The sequence below is a fragment of the Girardinichthys multiradiatus genome, chromosome 11, assembly GCF_021462225.1.
Source record: "Girardinichthys multiradiatus isolate DD_20200921_A chromosome 11, DD_fGirMul_XY1, whole genome shotgun sequence".
Lineage (NCBI taxonomy): Eukaryota > Metazoa > Chordata > Actinopteri > Cyprinodontiformes > Goodeidae > Girardinichthys > Girardinichthys multiradiatus.
In genome coordinates, this window is record NC_061804.1 from 37851410 (window position 1) to 37874228 (window position 22819).

General features: G+C 38.0%; 1 protein-coding gene across 2 annotated transcripts in view; it reads left to right on the forward strand.

Moving 5' to 3' along the window:
• Window positions 1-4958: 4958 nt before the first annotated feature.
• LOC124876565 (vacuole membrane protein 1-like) overlaps window positions 4959-22819 on the forward strand; it is a 70668-nt gene continuing 52807 nt past the window's right edge. For both annotated transcript variants that reach the window (XM_047379456.1, XM_047379457.1), the window contains exon 1: window positions 4959-5107. In XM_047379456.1, coding sequence (XP_047235412.1) covers window positions 5009-5107 — 99 coding nt within the window. In that variant the 5' untranslated portion in view covers window positions 4959-5008. The remainder of the gene's footprint in view (window positions 5108-22819) is intronic.

Below are 22819 nucleotides of genomic sequence, written 5' to 3' on the forward strand. Positions count from 1 at the left end.
TCAGATAATCTTTGTTGACACCAAGGGCCCAGAAGAAGGTCAGAGTGTACTCTCAGGGGGGCCCTTGCGGTTAAGTGTGTCAGGACAAAGTGTTTATGCTAAAACTACAAGAGGATGTGGTGAGCCACAAGCACCACAGGCAGTGCTCCGACTTGAGGAAGCTGCTATTTACCCAACGCTCAAAACACATGGTGTTCTAACTGCTACTCTGGCATGCAAGTAAGAGTATTATGGGTTACGAGTGTCCAGATAAGTTTATTGTCAATGTTTTCACAAGTGGTTTGCAATATATAGCATATGAGTATCGTGTCCATAGAGCATCACACTATCTGTTGCTGTGCCTTCACTGGGAGAGGAGGAATTGGTAAAAAATTGTTAGGGAAAACTGAAAACAAAGCCCTGTTCTTAAGCCGTGGCACACAACAGAGGTGTCACACTGTTGCAACTCCTTCAGACTTACATTCGCGAGGCAACTGTGGTTCAGTAAGAAGAGTAGTTGTCTTGCAACCTTGTCTTGCAGTCTTGAAAGTTATGGGTTCGATTCCAGCTTCCTCCTGCCACATGTCGATGTGCCCCTTGGCAAGGCACTTAACGTCAAGTTGCCAACTGATCTGCATATGGGTGTATGAATGCCTGCCCATTAGTGAGTGTGATTAGGTGAACGTGGCTCTGGTGTGAAGTGCTTTGAGTGGTCTGTATGACTGGAAAGGTGCTATATAAGTTCAGACCATTTACCATTCAAAAGACTGGCTCATTCCTATATTTCCAAGAAGCCAGTTCAAGGTAACTCATTTGATTTTTTTCTGGCAATAATAGGCTTTGGTTAATAATTTATATCATCAGAAAAGATTATCCAGATGCTGCTGCATTTTTATTTTGGCTCTGACTCACCTGCTGCTCACTTTAAATAAAGCTTGTCCCTCTCAGACTGCTGCAGGGGACTCACAAGAAGCAGTACGGACAACTCAGATGACATCAGGTATTACGTGCATATCATATTATCTGTATAAAAGAGCTTGTCAATGGACATCGTTGTTTGCCAGTTTAAACAATTTATAAATAGTCAGTCAGTCAGTCATTTTCTACCGCTTATTCCATAGTGGGTCGTGGGGAAGCTGGTGCTTATCTCCAGCAGTCTATGGGCGAGAGGCGGGGTACCCCCTGGACAGGTCGCCAGTCCATCGCAGGGCAACACACAAACAACCACATTCATACACACTCATTCATACACCTAAGGTCAATTTAGAGAGACCAATTAACCTAACAGGCATGTCTTTGGACTGTGGGAGGAAGCCGGAGTACCCGGTGAGAACCCACGCATGCACAGGGAGAACATGCAAACTCCATGCAGAATTTATAAATATTGATACCAATATTTAAAAATCTGTACATCTAATAACTGATATTCTGTGCTGATTATATATGATGGGACACAATACCATATATATGATCAGTATAATTTTCACTCAGCCAATAAATTATTTTCCAAATCAATTTATTTTACCTAAGATTAGAATCATATCTCTTCCTTGAAACCTCTTTGCACTAGTGGGCAGAAATGCATAAACTTCTAATTCCTTCTGTGACTAAATAGATGTGGTAGTGGACAACCAATGTACTGCCACAGTAACTACCAAGTAGCAAGAGACTGACATAACTTCTTAGACTTTGTCCGTTTGTTAAATAATGCTGTAAAATCTAAGAAAGAATTTGCTGCTGCTAATGTGTAGAGATTGCAATTTAATTCATTATACAATGTATTATTAATAGAAAATCCAAGATAAAGTTTCCCTGAAGCCAAAAGTGGGAAAGTTTTGTGTTTCTTACCAGCCCAACAGTCCAAATCATGTCTATCATGTCTTTTCATACAAAGTATTAATTTAAAGATTCCTCTAGTTTTCCAACTGGAAAATGGTTCAGTTAGGTTGGATGTCATTCCCTTTAGTTCCAACTTAAGAAGTAAACACAACAGATACGAATCCACCAGCAAATGTCCCTGCTTTGCTGGTGTTCATCTCAGTGTGTACAGCAGAACATGCTCTTCACTGCACTTGAGTTTTAAAATATTTTAAGCAACATTTTTTTGTTCACGTTGCACTTAATTTTGCTGTGTACCACTAAAGGTAGCCAATGTACCACCAATGCTACTCCTGCAGAACTCTTTGCATTTATATATCTTGTCTTTTGTACTGTACCTACATTACTTTAAAATCAAAATGATTTACACTGTATGCAGGGTTCTCCAGCTCCAGTCTTCAAGAGCCACTGTCCTTTAACTTTTTGGTTAATCCTTGGCACACCAGGATCAAATGAATGGCTCATAACCAGGCCTCTGGAGAATTTGACAACATGCTGAGGAGGTAATTCAGCCATTTCAATCAGGTATGTTAGAACAGAGACATCTAAAACCTGCAGGATGGCGGCTCGTCAGAACTGGAGCTGGAGACCCTGCTTTATGGACATTGCTGTTGAAGTTCCACAGCGCCTCTAGCAGATGGTCTGTTTTCAATATTTAGTTTTGTGGGCTGGGCTGTTGAAGAACTATTGTCACATTTTGAATTCTTTCTATGAACGGTAGCTTGGTATTAACTACAGCTGGTTACAGATTTTGCCTCCATTGCTCTACTGTCATTGTAAGATGACCCTCTCTTTTCCGTCAGGCTTTAATTTTGAAAGTATGACCTTTATTAGAATTTTGAACAGCATGAACGCATTACACTGTTCTGTACAGTTCAATCTCTATAGGCTATTTGAAAATATCAATGAGCGCGGAGTACAGAATGCATTAGGAAAATTTTCTGTTCTGTTTCCAAATCTAGAATCATATCTATCGGTCTAAACTCTGAGTCTCATGCAAACATCTTAGAATTTTAATAATATCTTTGAATTGGTATTTCTGAATAACTTAAATGTTAAAGTTTCTAATTATAATTAGGATTACACCAGCCATCAATAGCTCTAATCTGGGTTGCCTTGTAGTAAAAGCATGGAAGGCAAGCGTGCCATTCTCCTTGAATAATAAAAAAGTGCTTCTTTGCTTTTCTTCCCCACGTTTATCTAGTGATACGTTGATCCAAGTCTGACAAAAAAGAGTTCTGGTGTTCCGATTCCTAAAACAAACATGAAAATCTCTGCGAAACACTTATTTTTTACTTGATCTATGCTTATGTTTCAATATTAGAATCATAGATCATTTCTTCTCAAGAAAAATCCAGATTTTCCAGGTCTGTATAAGTTATTGTGGGTAATATTTTCTCTAATCTCTTAGTAATAACTGAACAATCTATACTCTCAATTTAACATTTTGGCCTGTACTTTAAACAGCATAATTCTGACTTTGTGGGTGTTAATTCAAACTTCTGAGTAGCATTGGGAAGGTACTTCAGCTTATCTTGGAAATTGTGCCCAGTACTCTTTTCCCTTCTCTGTTGGGTTAACATTTAACCATAATTTAGGATAGAGTTGTCCTGTATCAGATCTAAGGGTGTTCCTATTAAAGTGCTAAATGAGTGCATATGATGAAATCTTCACTAAAATCCTGCTGCTTTGAAAACTGATTAAAACTTGTTGAGGCTTGACTACTTTCTAACAGGCTGTCTGTTTTCCACAGATGAAATCCTTCCCTTACTCACTCATACTTCAAGATTAGTCATCACTTTTTTTTTTCATGTTCTGCCTATAAGCACATTTTTTCTCCCTGTCCACCATTGTTATGTTTTTGTTTACTTCATTTCCATCCTACTTTCATTTTCTTTTTCTTCTTTATCCAGGCTTTGGCATCAAAGACAGGCGGTGTTTGGCCTTGTGATGCTTCTTGTCCTTCTCTCTATTGCTTACCATATTGAGGGACCACATCAAAAGGTGACTGCACTACTCATGTGTTATTGTTATTAATATTGAAATACCATAGGGACTGTCAGTGATGCAACTGCAGGGGAGATGCCCGGTAATTTATTGTAGGTTAAGAGGCACGTACTTTGTTAGAAATTGTTTTGGTTGTAATTATGGTGTTTTGTTTTAATCAATATATAATTTTGTGTTATTAGATCAATCAAAATGATAGTAGTAAGATTGATGAAAATTCTTTTTCTCTGCACTGTATTCTCTAAATAGTTATTTGCTTGTTAGTGAGTGAGTGAATGTACGAGTATCACATTTGCCTTCTTTCTAACTTCCCTGAAAACTCAACAGGTTGTTCTGTAAATCTGTACACAACTATTTCACTTTTTCTTTACCAACTCTGCTTTAGTTGCACTATTTTCAAATCCCCTCAGCATTTTTTTAGCATTGTACGCAAAGACCCAGGAGTTGTGTAATCACTTCTCAGTAACAGCACATAACAATTGCTCATGGCTGGCCTCTCACTTCCCAGCATTCTGCCAGGCAGCAAAGAGACAGTATGTGCTGTTTTTTGGTTTGCTGGGTTTCCTGGGAAACTGAGTCTTTGGTAAGCCTCCCCATTCCCCACATACATTCCCTTCAAACCCTCTGAAGGCCCCTCCTCTATTCCCGTAATCTGGGTTCTTGATACTTCCTCCTGGAAACAACCTGCCCTGTCTCAAAGGAGGAGGTGTAAATGGAGAGATGGAGTGATAGTGGCAGAGCAGCAGAGAGAAAGAGAGAGAAAGGGTGGGAGACAGATAGATCTTGGCTTGTCTTACTTTACTTGTTGTGTAAGAGCTGTTTGCCACCAAAAAAGAATAATGGTGCTGTTCTTCTCTGAGTGCTGAACACTCCTACCCTACGGCTCTGCACTCGAAACTCAACAACCTCTCCCTCTGAAGGTTTCTCTTTCTCTCTTTCTCTACTGCTCACTTGCCCTCTCCCACCCTCACTTTTTCACACTTTCACTCATGCACCTTCTCTCTCTCTCTGTGCCTGTCCCTCCCTTTCTCTCAGAACCCCACCACCCCCCCACCCCCCCCACCCCGCGCCTTCCTCACACTCGTGCATGTGCCTCTGCCATGTGGTGGACTGTCCTTCTCTCTGGCCTCAGTACGTGCGCTACATGGAGAAGAAGACACTGTGGTGTGCCTATTGGGTTGGCCTGGGTATCCTCTCCTCTGTCGGTCTTGGCACTGGCCTGCACACCTTCCTGCTTTACCTGGTAAGACAGAATTTCTTCAGGGCAAGTTGCCTGACTACTCCATGCTGCAGCTCTTCACTTCCCCATGCTGGTGTATGACACGGCTCAAACCCAAACAGAGCGGATGATGGTGGTGCAGTCAGTGACGCAGGTTTTTAAAGGCACGGTTGATGTTGCTGCAGAGTTTTGAAAGGAGTAAAAAGGCCCCCTGAAGTCGTTTTATGCATTTGTATGCATTTGTGTGCATGCATTACAGAGAGTGGTGGGGATGAATGTTGTGGTAGCCACACTGTTTTGACAGGCAGACTAAAAACAATTGCACTCACTGACCCCTCTGACTGAGTGCAAATGAGGATAAAAACACTCTCCCTCCTCGGTCTGACTTTCTTCTTTCTTTCTCCCTTCTTTCCTGCTCCCCACTGCTTTGCTCACTCTCACTTTCTGTGTCACTCCCGCCCCTTTTCATGCCTTTTGTACGTTTATGTTCCCAGTTTTACTCACCCCTTCCCTTTTGCTTTTTTCCCATATTTTTTCCCCCCAAGAGTCCTAATCTCTGAGCGTCACAGTTTGGGGCACTGGGGATGTTGGAGGGGGGCGGGTGTTGTTTCTGTACTTCTGATACCAGAACATCTGCTGGTCCTTATTGCTTCTAGTCCATCTGTCATTAGAGGAGTTCGCTTTCACACTTGGGTGCTTGTGCCCAGTGGAGCCGAACTGGAACTGCTGAAGTGAATGTCCTCCATTCTGCTGTTTTTAAAAGCCAAAACTGTGACGCTCCAAAATGTAATATGAGAGTTGTTGTTGTTTTTTTCTTATCTGCCTTGACTCCCAGCTCATTTCACTGGCAGATTTTAAATGGTCATATTACCATCTAGTGGGGGTGGATGTTACTGCAGGTTGTGGTGTCACTGAGTTCATGACAGAACCTGATGCTCCTTCCTGCGGCTGCTGCTGCACATTCTGTCTCCAGTCTGGACGATACAGCATGTTGAATGCTGTTATTAGTTCTGCTGATGTAGAAAGCTATTTAAAATATGCTTTTTTTAATTCGTCAACATAGTGGATATAAACAATGTTTATTTTTTTTAAATATACGTATTTTTCCAGAAATTAATACCTGCAAAATAATTTATTTGTTTTAAATTTGCTTTGATTTCTAATTAATTAACTTCAGAGGCTGCAACGGAAAAAGTCAACAAAACTTGCAGATGTAATGATGGGAAAAGGTGATTTTACACAGCATTGGCTTAGGGAGGTGAATATAAATATATACATACTTCACATTTTGTAGATTTTCATTTGTAAATGTTTTTTAAACCCATGTATACTTTTTCTACCATTTCAGCACTATGCACTACTTAGTTTTGGTAAATCACACAAAATCTCAATAAAATACACTCTGGTTTGTGGTTTAACAATAACAATAAATTAAGTAGATACTTCTGCAAGACTTTTTAGCTTAGCTTGACTTAAGAAATGTTTTGGGATTTGTAATTTTTAACAGGACCAATCCTAGCCATAACTTAAAAGACATGAAATGTAGGTTGTTTGTAGGACCAAAGTAGAGACAGGAACTTGGAAGCAGCATCATGGACATTACTGGTAGAGAAACAAGTTGACAGAGTATGAGGCAGTATTACAGAAAAATCCAGCAACAAACAGTGAGAGGTCAGTAGCTTAAATACTGAGATAGAGAAGGAAAATGATGAAGAAACCAGATGGGCTAATCAGAGAAAATGTGGAGTAGTTTTGATAGAAGGAAAGGAGGGAAGCTGAGGGAGGGAGACTCCATTGCTCAACTGTTATTGTAAGATGAATCTCTCTTTTCCATCAGGGAGACTATTTATCATGAGTGGAGTAGAACACAAGGAATTTATCAAACCCAAGGAAAAAGTCAAACAGAGAAGTACAAGATGCAATCCCAAAAGTACAAAGAACAGCACACAGGACCTAAAGGGATTAACCTTAGAGAACATACAGTAAACAGGTCTGGAAAGCTTCACTAGGGCCGTTGGAACCATCGGAGGAGTGCTGAAGAGCTGCGTGGATACCTGGAGAACAGAGACTGGAAACTTAATAATGATGAGAGTGACAAAACCAGAGCAACAGATGGTTATGATGGAGCTTGGGGTGTAGACGGCAATCATGATGATGATGATGCTTGGGTCGTTACCGAGGTTAAAGATGATGGCACTGAGGCTGAAGGCTGCAACACCAGTCTCTGATGCTAATGCTAAGTTGTGAAACACTGCACCTGACTGCTAAAAAGCCCTGGAGAAGGCTTCACCCTGGTTGTGATGGGGAAGGTGGAGACAACAACGGGACACCCAGGGACCTTACATGAAAAAGTTCCTTGAAAGCACCAAGAACCGAAACCTGGTGGTGCTAACACCAGCTTGGTTACCCGAAAGGTATGCTCCATGTCTTCCATTAGCAATGGAGAAGACAGGTTCTCTATGTCATCATATAAGCCCTTTGCCTCTCCCAATCCAGTCCTGCAGGATCCCTAGGCCAACAGTCTACTCGGTCCAGATGGCTGAATTTTTTTCACTGAGGTGTAAGTAATTTACAGGACCAATGTGTACAGAGGAACTCATGAGCATCATGATGTCTTTGTTTGAAAATAGTAGTAAAACCCATTCTACAGTGTTAGCGACGTCACAAATGGTGTAATATCACTTCTTCTAATATAAATAATTAATCACAGCTGACAGCAACAAGACATGTAAAAAACTATTAATGTTCTTTCCCGTTCTTTTTTTATATTTGTTATGTGGCACTAGTGTAATAAAGTGGTTTGTTTTGATGGCTAATCTAATGTTTGCAGTTGAGCTAAATGTCTTATTTTTGTCCGTTTCAATAACTACACTTGCGGACATGTCCCTGCAAAGCTCCAATGCTTGATATGCTGTTCCTGGCTGCACAAGATAATGGGACAAAACTTAACTTGAGTCTTCAACAAGTGCAAGTTGAACATGCACTCAAAGTGAAACATGATTGTTCATGCAATCAGTGGATCAGGTTCCACTGGTTCACAACAGGCAAATAATCAAGACAAATGTGGCTGAAGATTCTAATTTGAAATAAATCAGAATCCACAAGTCAAACCTTTGCAAAAACTAGAGATTGGAAATCAGGCACAAAATTCTGATTGGTGCATCTCTACTAATATATATATAGTATCATGTTGAGTAACATGTCTGCAGCCTGGCTTGATGACTGGCTTTGTTCTTTAAATGACTAGGTTAGCCACTAATAAAATTCTCTTAGAAACGTAATTTGAGCAGATTGATATAAACCCAACTTAGCAGGAATGTTTTGATCTTTTACATGTCACGAAACCACAGTGAGGATTGTTATTGCTCTATATTTAAATTACTTTAGCTGTTTGTGTTTGACATCTGCTTGTTTCATGGGAACCCAAGCACCCAAGTCCTTTCTGAGCTTGTACACTTCTAAACCACAGCAAGATATTACTAATTACTGATGGTATAAGGGTTTGGGAATTCAAAATGGCAAAATGCCTGTGGACGTGTTGCACTGTTTTTAGTAAGTAGGATTGGGTCAGTGATTGTAATCAGGTCAAACATGTTTAGATCTAGCACCAAGATGTCTCTTCACTTCTAAAAAATAAAATAAAATAAATAACAGTGAGAACCTGAGATGGCCTGACAGCAGCACAGGATAAACTGATTCAGTGACAAGTCGATTGACAGAAAAGGTTTTGGTTTTCACAGCTGTTTACATATGTAAAACTCATTTCTAGCAAACATTTACATAGCTACATTTACAATCTGACATCAAGATTCTTAACTAACCCAATGTGGTTAGTCAGCAGAGGGTGCCAGTGGTCTAAAGATGCCAATAAAGAAGGCAGAGTTTAACTGTTACACTGACATGTCAATATTGTATAGGAATAAAGGCAATGGCTTAATATTAATGTAATCTCTTTTCAAAAAACAAATACATGTCTGACCTTAACCCTTTGCAGATACAGTATACTGACATACATAATGAAAAGATTGTTAAATCTAGGACTCCAAAAATACATTTAATCAGCCATCCTTGATTCTCACTTATTTGTGAATATCTTGACAGATTTAAGTGACATAGCAACATTTGTCACTCCAACTTTTCAGCTTTCATTCTGGGTTGTTTCTGGCTAAATTAAAGGAATATAGAGCAAACTCATTTTCTGATGGTTAAAATAAATTTAAATAAACTTATTTTCTGATGATTTTCTTTTTTTTTTTTTGTTAAACTTTGTAAAACGAAGAATTGTTCTGTACTTAAATTTATCCTATTAGAAGTAAATGAGCACACATAACATTCATAAATAGCAAACATTCTTACAAATTGGCGGGAAGCAGTAAACGTTGTACTCTGGCAATAGAGCTACCAGTAGGGACGCTAAAGAGCCTCATGCAAGGCCGTCCCAGTCAATGAGAGCAGAGCACAAGTGGCAGCTCTTCTGTTCCCTGACATTGGCAATTGCTGCTCTGTCTCCTCTCTGTGTTTTCATCCCGCTGAGACGGTGGGAGATCATTTTACACGGTTCAGGGCCGGTTAATGGAGAAAGACAAAACGCTGCCACTCAGGCGTATGAAGCAGGGAAAAAAGGGCAAACTTGGCACATCATGAAGTATATTTTATCCAGCTGCTTTGGGAGTAGTGGTGGCTACACTCATTACAGAGCATAAAAACAATAAAATGGCACAGGAAAGCTGAAGAGATCTCATTTCAGTAAGAGCTGTGGAGGGTAAAGTTGTTGTCCAGACGTGCATTTATGAACATGTTCTCATGTTGGAAGTCCCTCACCTGTGTGGTGATGTGCCACACTGACCGTTAGGTTTACAGATAATAAATCAGATTCCATCTCACTTCTTTTTATTTGTTCACAGGTTAAAGTTACTGTCATGGATCTCCATGAATGCTACTCTGCTGGACAGGACACATTAAAAAAAAGAAAAAAAACACACAAAAGAAAACAGAAAGGAAAAACATCCGAGCAGCATGGTGCTGCCACCAACATGTTTCACTGTTGGGGTCGTGTGTTCAGGATAATGTTCTTTTTCACAACATATAGCGTACTGTATGTAAGTCAGAAAGGTAAATGTTGGTGTCATCTGACCAGATGACTGTCTTACACATGGTTTATTTTCCCCATACATGGCTTGTAGAAAACTTTTAACATACGCCTAATGGCTTTCTTTAAATAAAATGTTTTTTTATTGAATTGACCCACCTGATCTCTACAGCTCTCCCAGAGCTACCATTACCCTCTTAGCTGCTTCTCTGATGGATGAACTCTTTGCCTGACTTGTCAGTTTGAGCAGATGGCCACGTCTTGGCAGGTTTGCTGCAGTGCCATTCTCTTTCCATGTTTAGATGATGGATTGAACATCTCTGTGGGATGTTTGAAAATTCTTGTTTTATAACCCAACCCAGCTTTAAATTTCTCCACAACTTTTCTTGGAGTTCCTTGGTTTTCATGAAACTGTTTGTTCACTAATGTTCTTTAACGAACCTTTGAGACTTTGACAGAGCAGTTTTATTTATACTAAGATTAAATTACCCACAAGTGGACTCTATTGACTAATTCTGTGACATCAAAAGGCAACAGATTGCGCAGGATTTTTTAGGGCTATCACAGTAAATGAAAATTAATACAAATACATTTAAGCTCTTTCAGTTTTTTATTGGTAATTTATTTTTAAAAACACGTCTTTTCTCCTACTATTTTACAATTATTCACTTTGACATTTGTGGTTGTAGTGTTCAAGGTGGAGGATTTTTTTTGCAAGAGGCTGTACATGAATTTAACCATGTGTATGTGACTTGTGATTTATTGCCCCTTTTCCTTAAAAAAAACAAAAAAGCAGCTTATCTAAATAAAGGAACATTCTGTATTTTATGTATTGGGTTTCTTTTAGGATCAGTAGATTATAGGTTGCAAAGGGAGGCTCATGTAGAAAACACAGATTTTCCACTGCAGCCCCCCTGAAATTATGCTTGGGCTGCACAATTACCAGAAGCACAGCTTTAATTACAGCCAACTATCACTCTAAGCGATGAGCAGGTCAGAGAATGCAGCTTTCAGAGGCTATTCCTGCATTGTTGCTATACTTACAGCCGCACACCTCTGCCTCAGTGATCCAGTTTTTCTGGATCTGATGTCTGGTTTAGTGTAAAGTGCAGTTTCCCCACACAGCTAACTTCTGACAAGAACATGTGGGTAGGTTGAAAACTCATTCACGTCATGGCAGGGGACTGGACAAAGGGCTGGTATGTGAGTGAGGCTGTGCGCCTCACTCTTCGTTTTTTGCAGTGACAAGCCTCTGTTTTATTCTAGGGCAAATAGACATTCACACAGCCAGAAACTTGGTTGCTTTGTTTGAGTTGTGACTCACGAACTTTGATGCTGTATATGACCTGGGGGTTGTACCGCTGAGCAGGATTAGTGGCACGGTGAAGCAACTGCAGGTTTAACCCAGGTAGTCAGTGTCATTTTGGTTTTACTGCTGACTGCATCAATCCTGGAAACCTCACTTGTTCTGGATGCAGGCTGAGTTCAAAGCGTTAGCTTTCGGTTTGGGCGGTGGGAGGTGGGGGTGGATGTGTGGGAGGGGGGGTGGGTAAAAGGCTCCCCTCAAAATGTCTTCCCTTACAATGAAAAATATCTCAACACAGGGAAGTACTTTGTTTATTAATTTTGTGAGAATAGAAACTCAATGTTAGATAATGATTTATTTTATAAGGACCATTATTTTCTTGCTGATTACTTTTGTCAGTTGGTTTTGGCTATATCTCTTCATAAAAACTCATAAAATCATAGTACAAAGTGAAAGAACAAAACTGTCAATAAATAAATAAATAAAATCATAAATGACATTGTTTAAACTAAACACTTTGTACCCTTGCCCCGTGATGGACTGGTGACCTGTCCAGGGTGTACCCCGCCTCTCGCCCATAGACTGCTGGAGATAGACCACAGCTCCCCCGCGACTCACTATGGAATAAGTGGTAGAAAATGACTGACTGACTGACTTTATACCCTTTTGTATCAAAAACTAACTTGTATAGTAAGGGAAGCCAGCTGGTTTATTTGAACATTTTTATTTTTCATTGTTGATGATAATTTTCGAAGCACTCATAAAATCAGCTTTGTTCGGTTTTACATGCTGCAAAAATGCACTGGCAGCAAACCACATTAACAGAATATATAACCATAACCATAGCTGATATACCTGTGTGTAGTTGAGCAGAAAAAAACTGATATCTGAATGATTTCTATTTTCACATATTTTGAAATTGTGCGCCTTGATGGTCGCAGCCTTATAACTGGTATTTATTATATTTCTTTTCTACAATTTTGAGTAACCTACACTATTAGTTTTTTATGTCACCTATTGACTTATTTTTATTTATAATTTATATCTATATAAAATTTTCACTTTTTATCAACTTTATAAAAAAATTTTTACTTTTAAGTGAATGAGTTGTTATAATCAGTAATGCTTTTTTTAATCTAAGAGACAAGTCTTAAAATCATTGCCATCAGTTTCATAGCTTCTACTGATTTTCTTCTTTTTTTTTAACTCAACTGAGCATGACTCAGCAGGGCACAATCATCCTTTTTTTTTTTTTTTACACCAAAGTGAGAATTGATACTCTGCATACATGTTACACAGAAGAGGAGTGACACATCGGAATCAAGTTCAATTCGTCTTTGAAAAACCTGAACAGCACCTCTTCACTCACTGGTACCTGGCAGTATCCGATCTCTCACTTTAACTTCGACACCTCCTTAAGTTCCATTTGGAGCCATTAATTTTTAACAAAATCTAGGTAGTGTGTCATATCTTTGTCACATGGATTTGATCCTGTCTCTCCTAAAAGGGCGGTATTATTTACACACTATAAAGATGCATTGTTTGTGGATTTTCCTCCTTTTAGAGCTCCAGTTATGAGGGTATGGTGACTAAGCAGGAGTTCAAGTGCTGAAAAAGGGCTTATGCTTCCTCAGGCAACAAAAGATTAAAAAAAGCACCAGAAATGTTTCATTGATGATCATTAGGTATTTAATTTTTGTCCTCATAAGACTGGAGACACAGATATGCCTGAACATCTTGTGACTCACTCATCTTCACCATAAGTCTTTTAAAGACAAATACCAGAAATATGTTCAAATGAGACCTTTTTGTGTGTGTGTGTGTGTGTGTGTGTGTGTATGTGTGTGTGTGTTATATGTCTAATGGGTTCTCAATCTCAACCGTCTCACCTCGGCGATTCAAGGCATTTGGCGCTCAGTGTGTTAGAAACCCCAGGAGACCTGACAATACCAAGTACAATTTCTATTCAGCTTGAAAACTGCACACACATTTACACACAAACACACACAACCACACTAACGGGCCAAAGTAAGCAGGTCCTGGGCCGAAGCACATTTAGTGTTGGACCAACAAACGTCCTAGCAAAGGCCAAACATGACCAGACCAAAGCAGTGGACTGCTGGCAGGCTGCAAACATGTGAAATTTTAAGCATAGCTGTCTTCTGACATTCTAAGGCATAAGGTTACTTGGTGCTTTTTTGATGCACACAGGTGGTTCTGTAAAGCAGTGCCCCAGTCAGCCTCTTGTTCGTTCAGATAGTAGCAATTTATCAGCTTGGAATTGAAAAACTACACTTTTCCTTATTGTGACTAAATATTGTCGAGACACTTGAGAAAATAAAATGTGTGTAAGAATACGTAAGACATAAAGTTTTGAAGAATGATGATCATAAAGTACAAAAGTTGCAGGCTTACCTTTATTTAATGAAAGTTTTAGGTAAAAATAAAGTAAAGCAAAACTGTATTGAGTCTATTTAACTGTAATAAACACGGAATCCTTGAACTTTGTCAGAACAAAGAATTGAAAAATAAAAGTAAATAATTTTTGACATATATTAAGCGCTAACAGAAATAATTTATCATAATTTTGCTGAATTCTCAAACACAACAGACAGAAACAGTGTCTAAAATAAAATAGTGCTTGATTAATTAAGGAAACATTTAAAAACAATTTATTTTTCACTCTTTTATATAATGTGAACAGACAGAATATTATGTTTTAAAAGATGAATGTATTCAAAACTCATTAGTATCCCAGCTGAGCAGACATGACTTAGGCTTGTTTTCCATTTGTTTCGCAGTCAAAAACACTCAGTAATAATCATGCTGCCTGATAGTGAAAGTTCAAGTTTCCTTTAAAAAATGGGCATGAGTATTTAGCCATTGTATGTAGTGTTCAACAATTTTACAGCTATTAAATTCATAGTAAATCCAGTGGCCATTATGTAATTCTGGTCTGAAAGCAGTTGATTACATTTTGTAATTGAAGTCTAACATCAAGAAATTTGATTTACTCTGTTATTTCTTATTATTTATAAAAGTCTTAAAAGTTCAAGTCAGTACAGATTTAACAAATGATAGTTTATCATGAATTATCCATTTATTTCAGGTAAGGTGGTAATAGTTGATTTATTTTAATACTTCATATTCTACATTTGCACATTTAACATAGAACCGCTTCAAAATCCTTTACCCTGAACTAAATTGAAATCACTTTGGTTCTTTCTTCTCCCAAGTTTCCTCTACTGAACTTTTAGGGAAAGAATGAATCTGTGTGTCTGCTCGGGAGTAGTTTCAGAATACCAGGTCATATGGTGAAACCACACGGATAAATCACCCAAGACCAGCCCCTCTAACCTCTTCATGGTGTGTACTTAGCCACCCACTTCTAAACACCCCTGCCCCTCCTCTCTGTGTCTCTGCTCCATCCATGGCCTGAGTCCAGAGGTCCCTTACCTCCCTCTCAGATCCAGACCGGGGTTTCTTCTTAGCGAACTGACTTCTAACGTTTGTCGCCTCCAGCAGTCTCCCACTGTAAGAAGTGGTTAGCAGTAGAAGCTAGCCGGACCATGTCTAATGTGCCTAAATGACCCTTGACAACCACAGCAACCTGTTAATGATGGGACCGTCTTGTGGCTGTGGCCCCTGAGGACTGGTCAGTTTCTGGGCAGCCAATAATGTCCGTGCTGGACTCCTGAATCAACTGGAAACTGAGACAAAGTGTTCACAGCATGACTTCTTGTCGAGGCGACCACAAGCTGTGTCTGCTTCTAAATAAAAAAGATAATTTTAATCTTTGTGTAATTATTTGCAAGATTAATAAAATAAATAACAGATTTTGAGCTAATTAGCACCATCAGCTAAAACGAAACATTTTCTAAGCGCATTGATCTTTGCTTTATTAGAACCTGCACAGAAAGAGAACACTTGTAGAACTCCCAATATGAACTGAAGCAGATGACCATGAAGCAGGAACTTATTCTGCATCTCATTAACCTCTGAAGTAGGAATCTGGATCTAGGACCGACATCAAACTCAATAGTCTTCGGAACATTTAGGAACATTTCCACTAATTTTGCTGATTTCTTGGACAAAACAGGCACAAATAGTGTCTGAAATAGTGCTTGATTAATTAAAGAACTATTTAAAAACAATTTAATGCATAATTATTTTTGGCTTTTATATAATATGAACAGACAGAATAATATAATTGTAAAATCTTTTTTTTTTTTAATAAAATGTTATTTATTTATTTATTTTATGTATTTAAAACTCATCTTACTATCCCAGTTGTGCAGACAGTATTTGGCCTTTTTCTTCAACTAGCTTTTTTTTCACAGTGAGAATAATAATCATTCTGCCTAATACTGAAATTTCAAACTGCCTTTAAAGAAGCATTAGCAGTGCTAATTAAAATGTTCAGTAAGGAGGCTCACTCTCTACATGTTGAACTTTTAAACATTACCTACATGTTCACTAAAGAAGATTGTATATCACAAATGTTTGTTGAAGATTTGATAAGATAAAATACTGTAGTCAGAAGCAAAATGAACATGGTTATTTATTCCTAAATCTATTGCTGCTATGCGTACGTTTATTTCACCTTTATTAGACCAGGAGACTCACTAAGAATAGAAATCTATTGTACAATCAACATGTGAACCAGGCAGCCATTTTGAATTCTAAGATCAAGGCTGGTAAGAAAGCTCAGATTTTCCACCTTAGACTTCTGACTTCAAAAGACCTGCTCGGTTAATTTTTCCAGCTTGAAAAATGAAAACCTTAACGTCTGTGTACAAATGGACCACATAGTTGAACCACGTGCATCAAACAGTCCCACAGCATTAATAGATAAGAACTGTGTTTTATTCTTGTTTTTTCAAAATCTGTTGTACCACATTTTCAAAATGTCTGTCAATATGGTGGTGCTTGTAAAACATTTAAAAATAGCAAAAAGTGGGGCACTACTATAAAATGTAGTAAATTCACGTGTGAGCAAAATGAATTCTAGTATAAAACACAATACATCAAAAATAGGCAAATATTGTTTATCAGGACAATGATGCTTGATTATGTGGTTCATGTCAAAGCAGATGAACAATAAAAACAGAGCTGTTCCTTTCTACCATCACTATGTGCTTGGTCAGGATGGAGCAATGCAGGAAGTTAAGACAAGATGTGGTCTGCTGGTTTCCCTGATTGGGCAATTTTTTTATTGACATTTTATGATGAACAGATCAGTTAGTATTGTATTATAATTGGGTAGAAGTTAATCTCTTGTACTTGCTTCTAGATCTAATTCAGATTGCATTGTACTAGAATCAATGCAACTGATCAAATAATTGAATTAGATTAGATTAGATTGAATTGAACTGGATTAGATTAGATGGAACTGGATGGAATAGACCTGACATTGGATTGACTTTAATTTACTTACAGTAAAATGGATTGATCTTAATTGAAATAATATGAACTGAAATTTAAATTATTTTAAAAGACTTGATATGAACTGAACTGGAGCTGAATTTAATTAATCTGAACTGAATTGAATTTAATGAACTTGAATTGAACTGACTTAAAAACAATTTAACTGAATTGAATTTTGCTGACTTGAACTGAAACAAATTGAGCTGATTTGAACTGAATTGAATTAAATTGTATTGAATCGACTGCGCTGGTTTGTGCTGAACTATATTTTAGTTAGCTAAATTAAACTGAAACAAACTGACCTGAACTTGACTTGACATGAATTGAACTGAAATAATGTGAATAAACTGAAACTAAACTGAACTGACTTAAATTGCAATGAATTAAACTAAGTTGAATTGAAAGATAGAAGACAAGACAAGTTCATTTATATAGAACCAAATTTTATCATCGTTTCAAAACAAAATCTGGAAAACTATATTATACACATACACACACACACACACACATATATATAGTACAAAAAAATAGTACACAGAACAAATCAACACAAATCAAACTGCTCAACAGGAAAAGGAAAGATAAAACATTTTAAAAAACGTGCTTGGGCAGTTAATAAGTGAGATTCTTTAATTGTAATGTTTTGAATGTTTTCCAGATAGAATTGACAGCTGCTTAAGGTTTGTCTAGGCCTCTACAATCATATGATTTATTACAGATTTATTTACAATTTACTATTCTTTTTTGGCCAACATGAACTGCACCAACTAGATTTTGGCTTGCAGTCATTAATTATCTGTGAGTTCAGTTTAAAACATGCTTTAAATTAAAAACCAACATATTTTTACATCTTCATTTAGCAGAACAGTCTGCTGTCGCTGCAAAGGTGACCATAAAATTACAGAAGGGTTAGCAAGCATAAGGAAAATAAATAAATAAAGGTTTCCCAGTTATGTATTATTAAAGTAAAATAAAACACAAAAAATAAAAAATTATCCAGACCCTCCAATTAGATTTCAGAACTGTTTTAAGGGCTAATCTTACAATCCTATTGCCCTTGTTTTGTCCCAAAGCTGCTCTGCTTGGCCATGTGTTCTAACAGACACCCACATCTTGCAGTGATATCATTACACACACTGGCAGCAATGCTCAAAATTTCCTTGTTACTGGATCTGCATGGATGTAAAGACTTTTTTGTGGCATGAAATCCTGTCGTCAAACGACAGATATGAAAACAGAATGGGTAGTTCAGTGCACATAAAGTCTCGCCTGGGTTTTGTTTACAGTAAACTCCGTTATGTACATGTGGGTCACTGTGTGTTTGTTTTATTGTTCATCATTTACTGCATTACTCTAGGCCTAAGGGACTTGGCTTTTATGTTCCTGCTTGTCTATGTCTGTTATTAAGTGAGAAACACACAGAAGGGTGGCAGCCACTTGGATGTTGAGCTGTCCAGACAACATAAGAAGGCTGTATTTTTCCGGAAGGAGAGAAGCAGTGACACAGCATTAAACAGAGAGACAAGAGAGCAAGTGTGAGCGGGTACACTTAGTCACGCAATACACTCTTTTGTTGAGCTCTAAGTGAGTGTGTGTGTGTTGGGTAAACATACACTAGGAGATGTGAAGAGGATAGTTTTTCATTTCCATACAACTGTCTGCTTGATGAGTTTGTGTTAATGAATGATCTGTATGTGTAGATGTGAGCGGCACTGCCGCAGATTCAGATGGGAGGACATGAACTTGAGGAGTTATTACTTGGACTGGGTCAATGCTGGGTGTTTCTTTATTTTTCCGTCTGGGTCCTAAGATATCCCTGTTTGTGTTTTGTAACCACTGTGTTGGCAACCAGACTTTTGCTCTAAAATCTGGAGCAGCTTACTACAGCATGAGTAGAAGTGTTTATATAGGCACTTATGCCCACAGAGGTTTTGCATCCTTCATCTGCATAAATGTCATGTTTATTTGGGACTATTAAGGATTTTATTGAAAAGTTTTTTTCCAATGCAGACTCATTATGCACCATTTATTTTAATGTCACAAAAGCCTGTTTCTGTTTGCTACAAAATATAAAGGTCAGTGGATTAGATGATACTCAGAACGACTGAAGAGTTTGTTTTCTAAACTACGGCAGAATCTAAGCAATTATATTTCCATACAAGTCATTCAAAATGTTGTAAAACGTTTCCGAAGATCTGGAAGAAAATTTTTACTTTCACACACAGAAGAATATCTTAGGATGATCAGGAATAATTCAGGAATCACCAAGGTTTAAGGAAACAGTTGGAACACCAGTCCACAGCAAGTGAGTTCTACAATGCCATGGACTGAGCACAGGGTGACCTAGAAAGAAGCTTCTGCATCCATATTGAGGCCTGAATTTTACATCAGCCCGCATTCACACTCAAAAATGTCTTATACAGAAAGGTTTTATTTTCAGACAAGACAACATTTGGAAGGGTCCAGATGTGCTTTTCAAACGTAAGAACTGTTATGGACACAATTGGGTGTTTTTTTAATGAGATAGTGATGCCATGCCCAAATCGATACCAGTTTGAAAAATAGACAAAGAAGTCTAACATTAGGCATCTATTGAAAATTTGTGGATTTTGCTTAAAAGCCAAGGGTCTCAGGAAACCAACCAATTTTCATAAACTCTATGAGCTCTGTATGGGGCATTTAACCAAATATTAATGGGGGTCTATTTATATAGTCAAGCCTATATAAATATCTACAATCAATTCAAACTTCCTTAGAAAGAAATCTGATTATTTTTATAAAACTTATTAAAATTATGTTTTGCACAGCCATTCCGCCCTGAATGTGTCAAATAAATCCTTAAAAGCCCCAAATGAACATGATAGTCATTCATACACTGAGTTTATCTAAATGTATGATCAGTTGTTTGATTGTACATTGTGACTACCATACATATTTAAAGCAGAAGCATAATCATTAAGATGACTGAGCAGTTTTCTGTTGCTTAACTGTCCTCCCACGTTCCATCCTGTCTTGTCCTGCCTTGTCCCATGCTGGTTTGGAAGTTCCAGCCCCGCCCCAGGTTTTGCCAGACTGCTCTGGAGCTGCATTGTGTAATGCCAAACTGCCTCTGTGCGTCACTGGGAGCACCCTTCCTACACGCACGTACATGAGTGTAAACACATGGAAGAAACAGTACAAAGTGTTTTTTCTTACATCAGCCCGCACCACAGACATGCCTTTATTTACAGGGATCATACTACAGAATTGTTTGATCATCTCTGTGTTGTTTCGTATCTGTTTACACATTTGTTCAGAATGTAACTCGTGTTTGTTCAGAAGAATCATGTCACATGATCCTTCCTTTCACAAGGGCTCCTGTTTATTGTAAAACTTAATCAAACCTAGAGCTCTGAGACAAAATGTTATCATTCTTACTGTCAAAATGAGTCAGCTTTGAATGGCCATGGAACATAATGTTTACAGGGGTGTTTTTTTTTTCAGAAAGCCTAGTATGATAACTGAATTACAGGAGGGTCAACAACATTGTTAGAAATTATTTATGTTTTTGTCCATCAATTAGCAGGCAGTTACAGCAAACAGACTTCTTTGAGTTTATCTACCAGGGAATTATCTTTTGAATTTGCTCTTTGACCATTGTTAAAAACCCATTAAATGTTGACTCACTCAGATGCATTTTTTGTACAATTAACTGAGTGTTAAATTGCGAACGTTTAAAGTGGTAGAGTTGCAGTAAATGAAGATGATTTCAAATAACCTGGTTCTTCATTTTCAGCCTGACATAAACATCAAAAAAAAGATTTCACGTCATTATTCATCAACTTTAAGGATGTGTCTGTCTTACTTAACTGTCTTAAGGTCATGCCACAGCATGTCAATTAGATTTAAGTGCAGACTTTGACTAGGCCAGTCCTAAATCTTCTGGTCGGTCCAAATTACATTAAAATCAATCCAATTCATTCCAACATAAAACATTGTTGTGGTATTCCCACCTCCCAAACTAGTTCTAAACTCAGTTTAGTCAGGTTCAAACTAATTCAATCATGTTCATAGTTCGCCTCAAACATTTTGAACCAAGTTAAAGGTTCCAACATGAACTAGTTCTCATGCATTTATGTTTGTCTGAAATAAAATAAAAAAATATATGCACAACTCATAACATCATTCAGAACTTAATATATTAGTTATGCTATTGACCAGCAGCCATTTTATTCTCTCCTGTTGTCTTTGCCAATATAAATCATTTTATGATAGAATTTCTAAAACAGATGCTCTCATTCACACATTTTATACCTTCTATGGAGGCATACATACATACATACATACATACTGATCAGTCTGACAGAGAGGTATCCCAATCCTTGTGGTTTTTAGTATAACAATGACCATCAGTGGGACCCTTTGTGGGGTGCCTTGAGACGACATTGTTGTAAATAAGCACCGTTTAACTAAATAATCTGAACTGAAACTATCTGTGTAGTTATGCTGCTATAGGCTTAGACTGCTGGAGGACATAATGACCACTTTCACCCTCTTCGCTACATTCTCACACTACTCTCCAATTTTGCATTATTTGCTGTTATTTCAGCTTTTAACCTTGTTCTCTCTATTCTCTTCATAGAAGCTACACCTGGCCTGACTCTCTGTCTACCTGTGACACCTTTGTGGAGAGGAGAATCATCCGAGCTTCTGCTGGCAACAACTTAATACTCACCATCTACCGATGACCCTCATGGCCCTGTCTTTTAGTGTTTAACCCTTTCTCTCTCCTAGACATGGCGATTGACTGACCTTTTACTGTATCTAATTATATGTGCTCTCTTTCAGACTCTAACCTTGAAAACTGGCTCAGAGTTTATCTGTTCTTTCTTTCTAGGAGAAACGACTAAAGGAGCTACATCCATTAACATTTACTTTTCCTTCCAATAGAAAGTACTCCTGGATCAGTGCTTCTGTGTTCTTTTTGTGTCTCTGCTCTGTTCTCTCAAACCCCGAGTCGGTCGTGGCAGATGACCATTCACATTGAGCCTGGTTCTGCTGGAGGTTTCTTCCTGTTAAAAGGGAGTTTTTCCTCTCCACTGTCGCTACATGCATGCTCAGTATGAGGGATTGCTGCAAAGTCAATGCCATTGACTGTCCACTGTCTCTACATGCTCATCCAGGAGGAGGGAATGCTGCAAGTCACTGACTGGATGCAATCTGCTGGGTTTCCTTAGACAGAAAAACGTTTTATCCAATTTGAATAAAAAGCTAACTCCGACTGCACTGTTCAATTGTTAGTATTAATTGGAATGTATGTACCTGACTGTTGTGAAGTGCCTTGAATGAAAGTCATCAGGCCATCATGGGTAATGTGGTCCTAAACAGAGAAGGGAAGGGCAGAAACTTCAAGTTTTTATACTATCATGACGTTGTCGCTAAATTAAATATTTTCCAGATGTGTTAAGCAAGAAAATAGACCTTAATATGTTATCTGACCAGTGAGTTTATCAACATTGAGCATAATTTGAAATTTAGTCTGGGATTATCTTGGCTGCTGAACTAACCGAACAGTTGGAGTGGGGTTTCCCTTCTCACGTATCGTATGTTGGATAAGCAGGCTGTCATTTCCCATTACCCGTTAGTGGTGGTTAAATTTCAGTTTTGTGGCAAATAACAGCAACAACCAGAATATAGAATATGTGGTTTTTCTCCTTAAATTTTTTATATTTTCAATTAATTTTCACATTTTGTAATCTCTCAACTCAAATCAATTTTTTGTATGTCCCCAAAATAATTTTGGGTCAAATTCATAGAAACCGTATGTATGTTGTATACTGTGGTGATCAAACACTTTAACCGTTCCTTGTACATAACAGAAAAAAAAATCTCAAAGTTTGACTTCCTGTAAACCCATCTTGTGTGAACTCTTAAT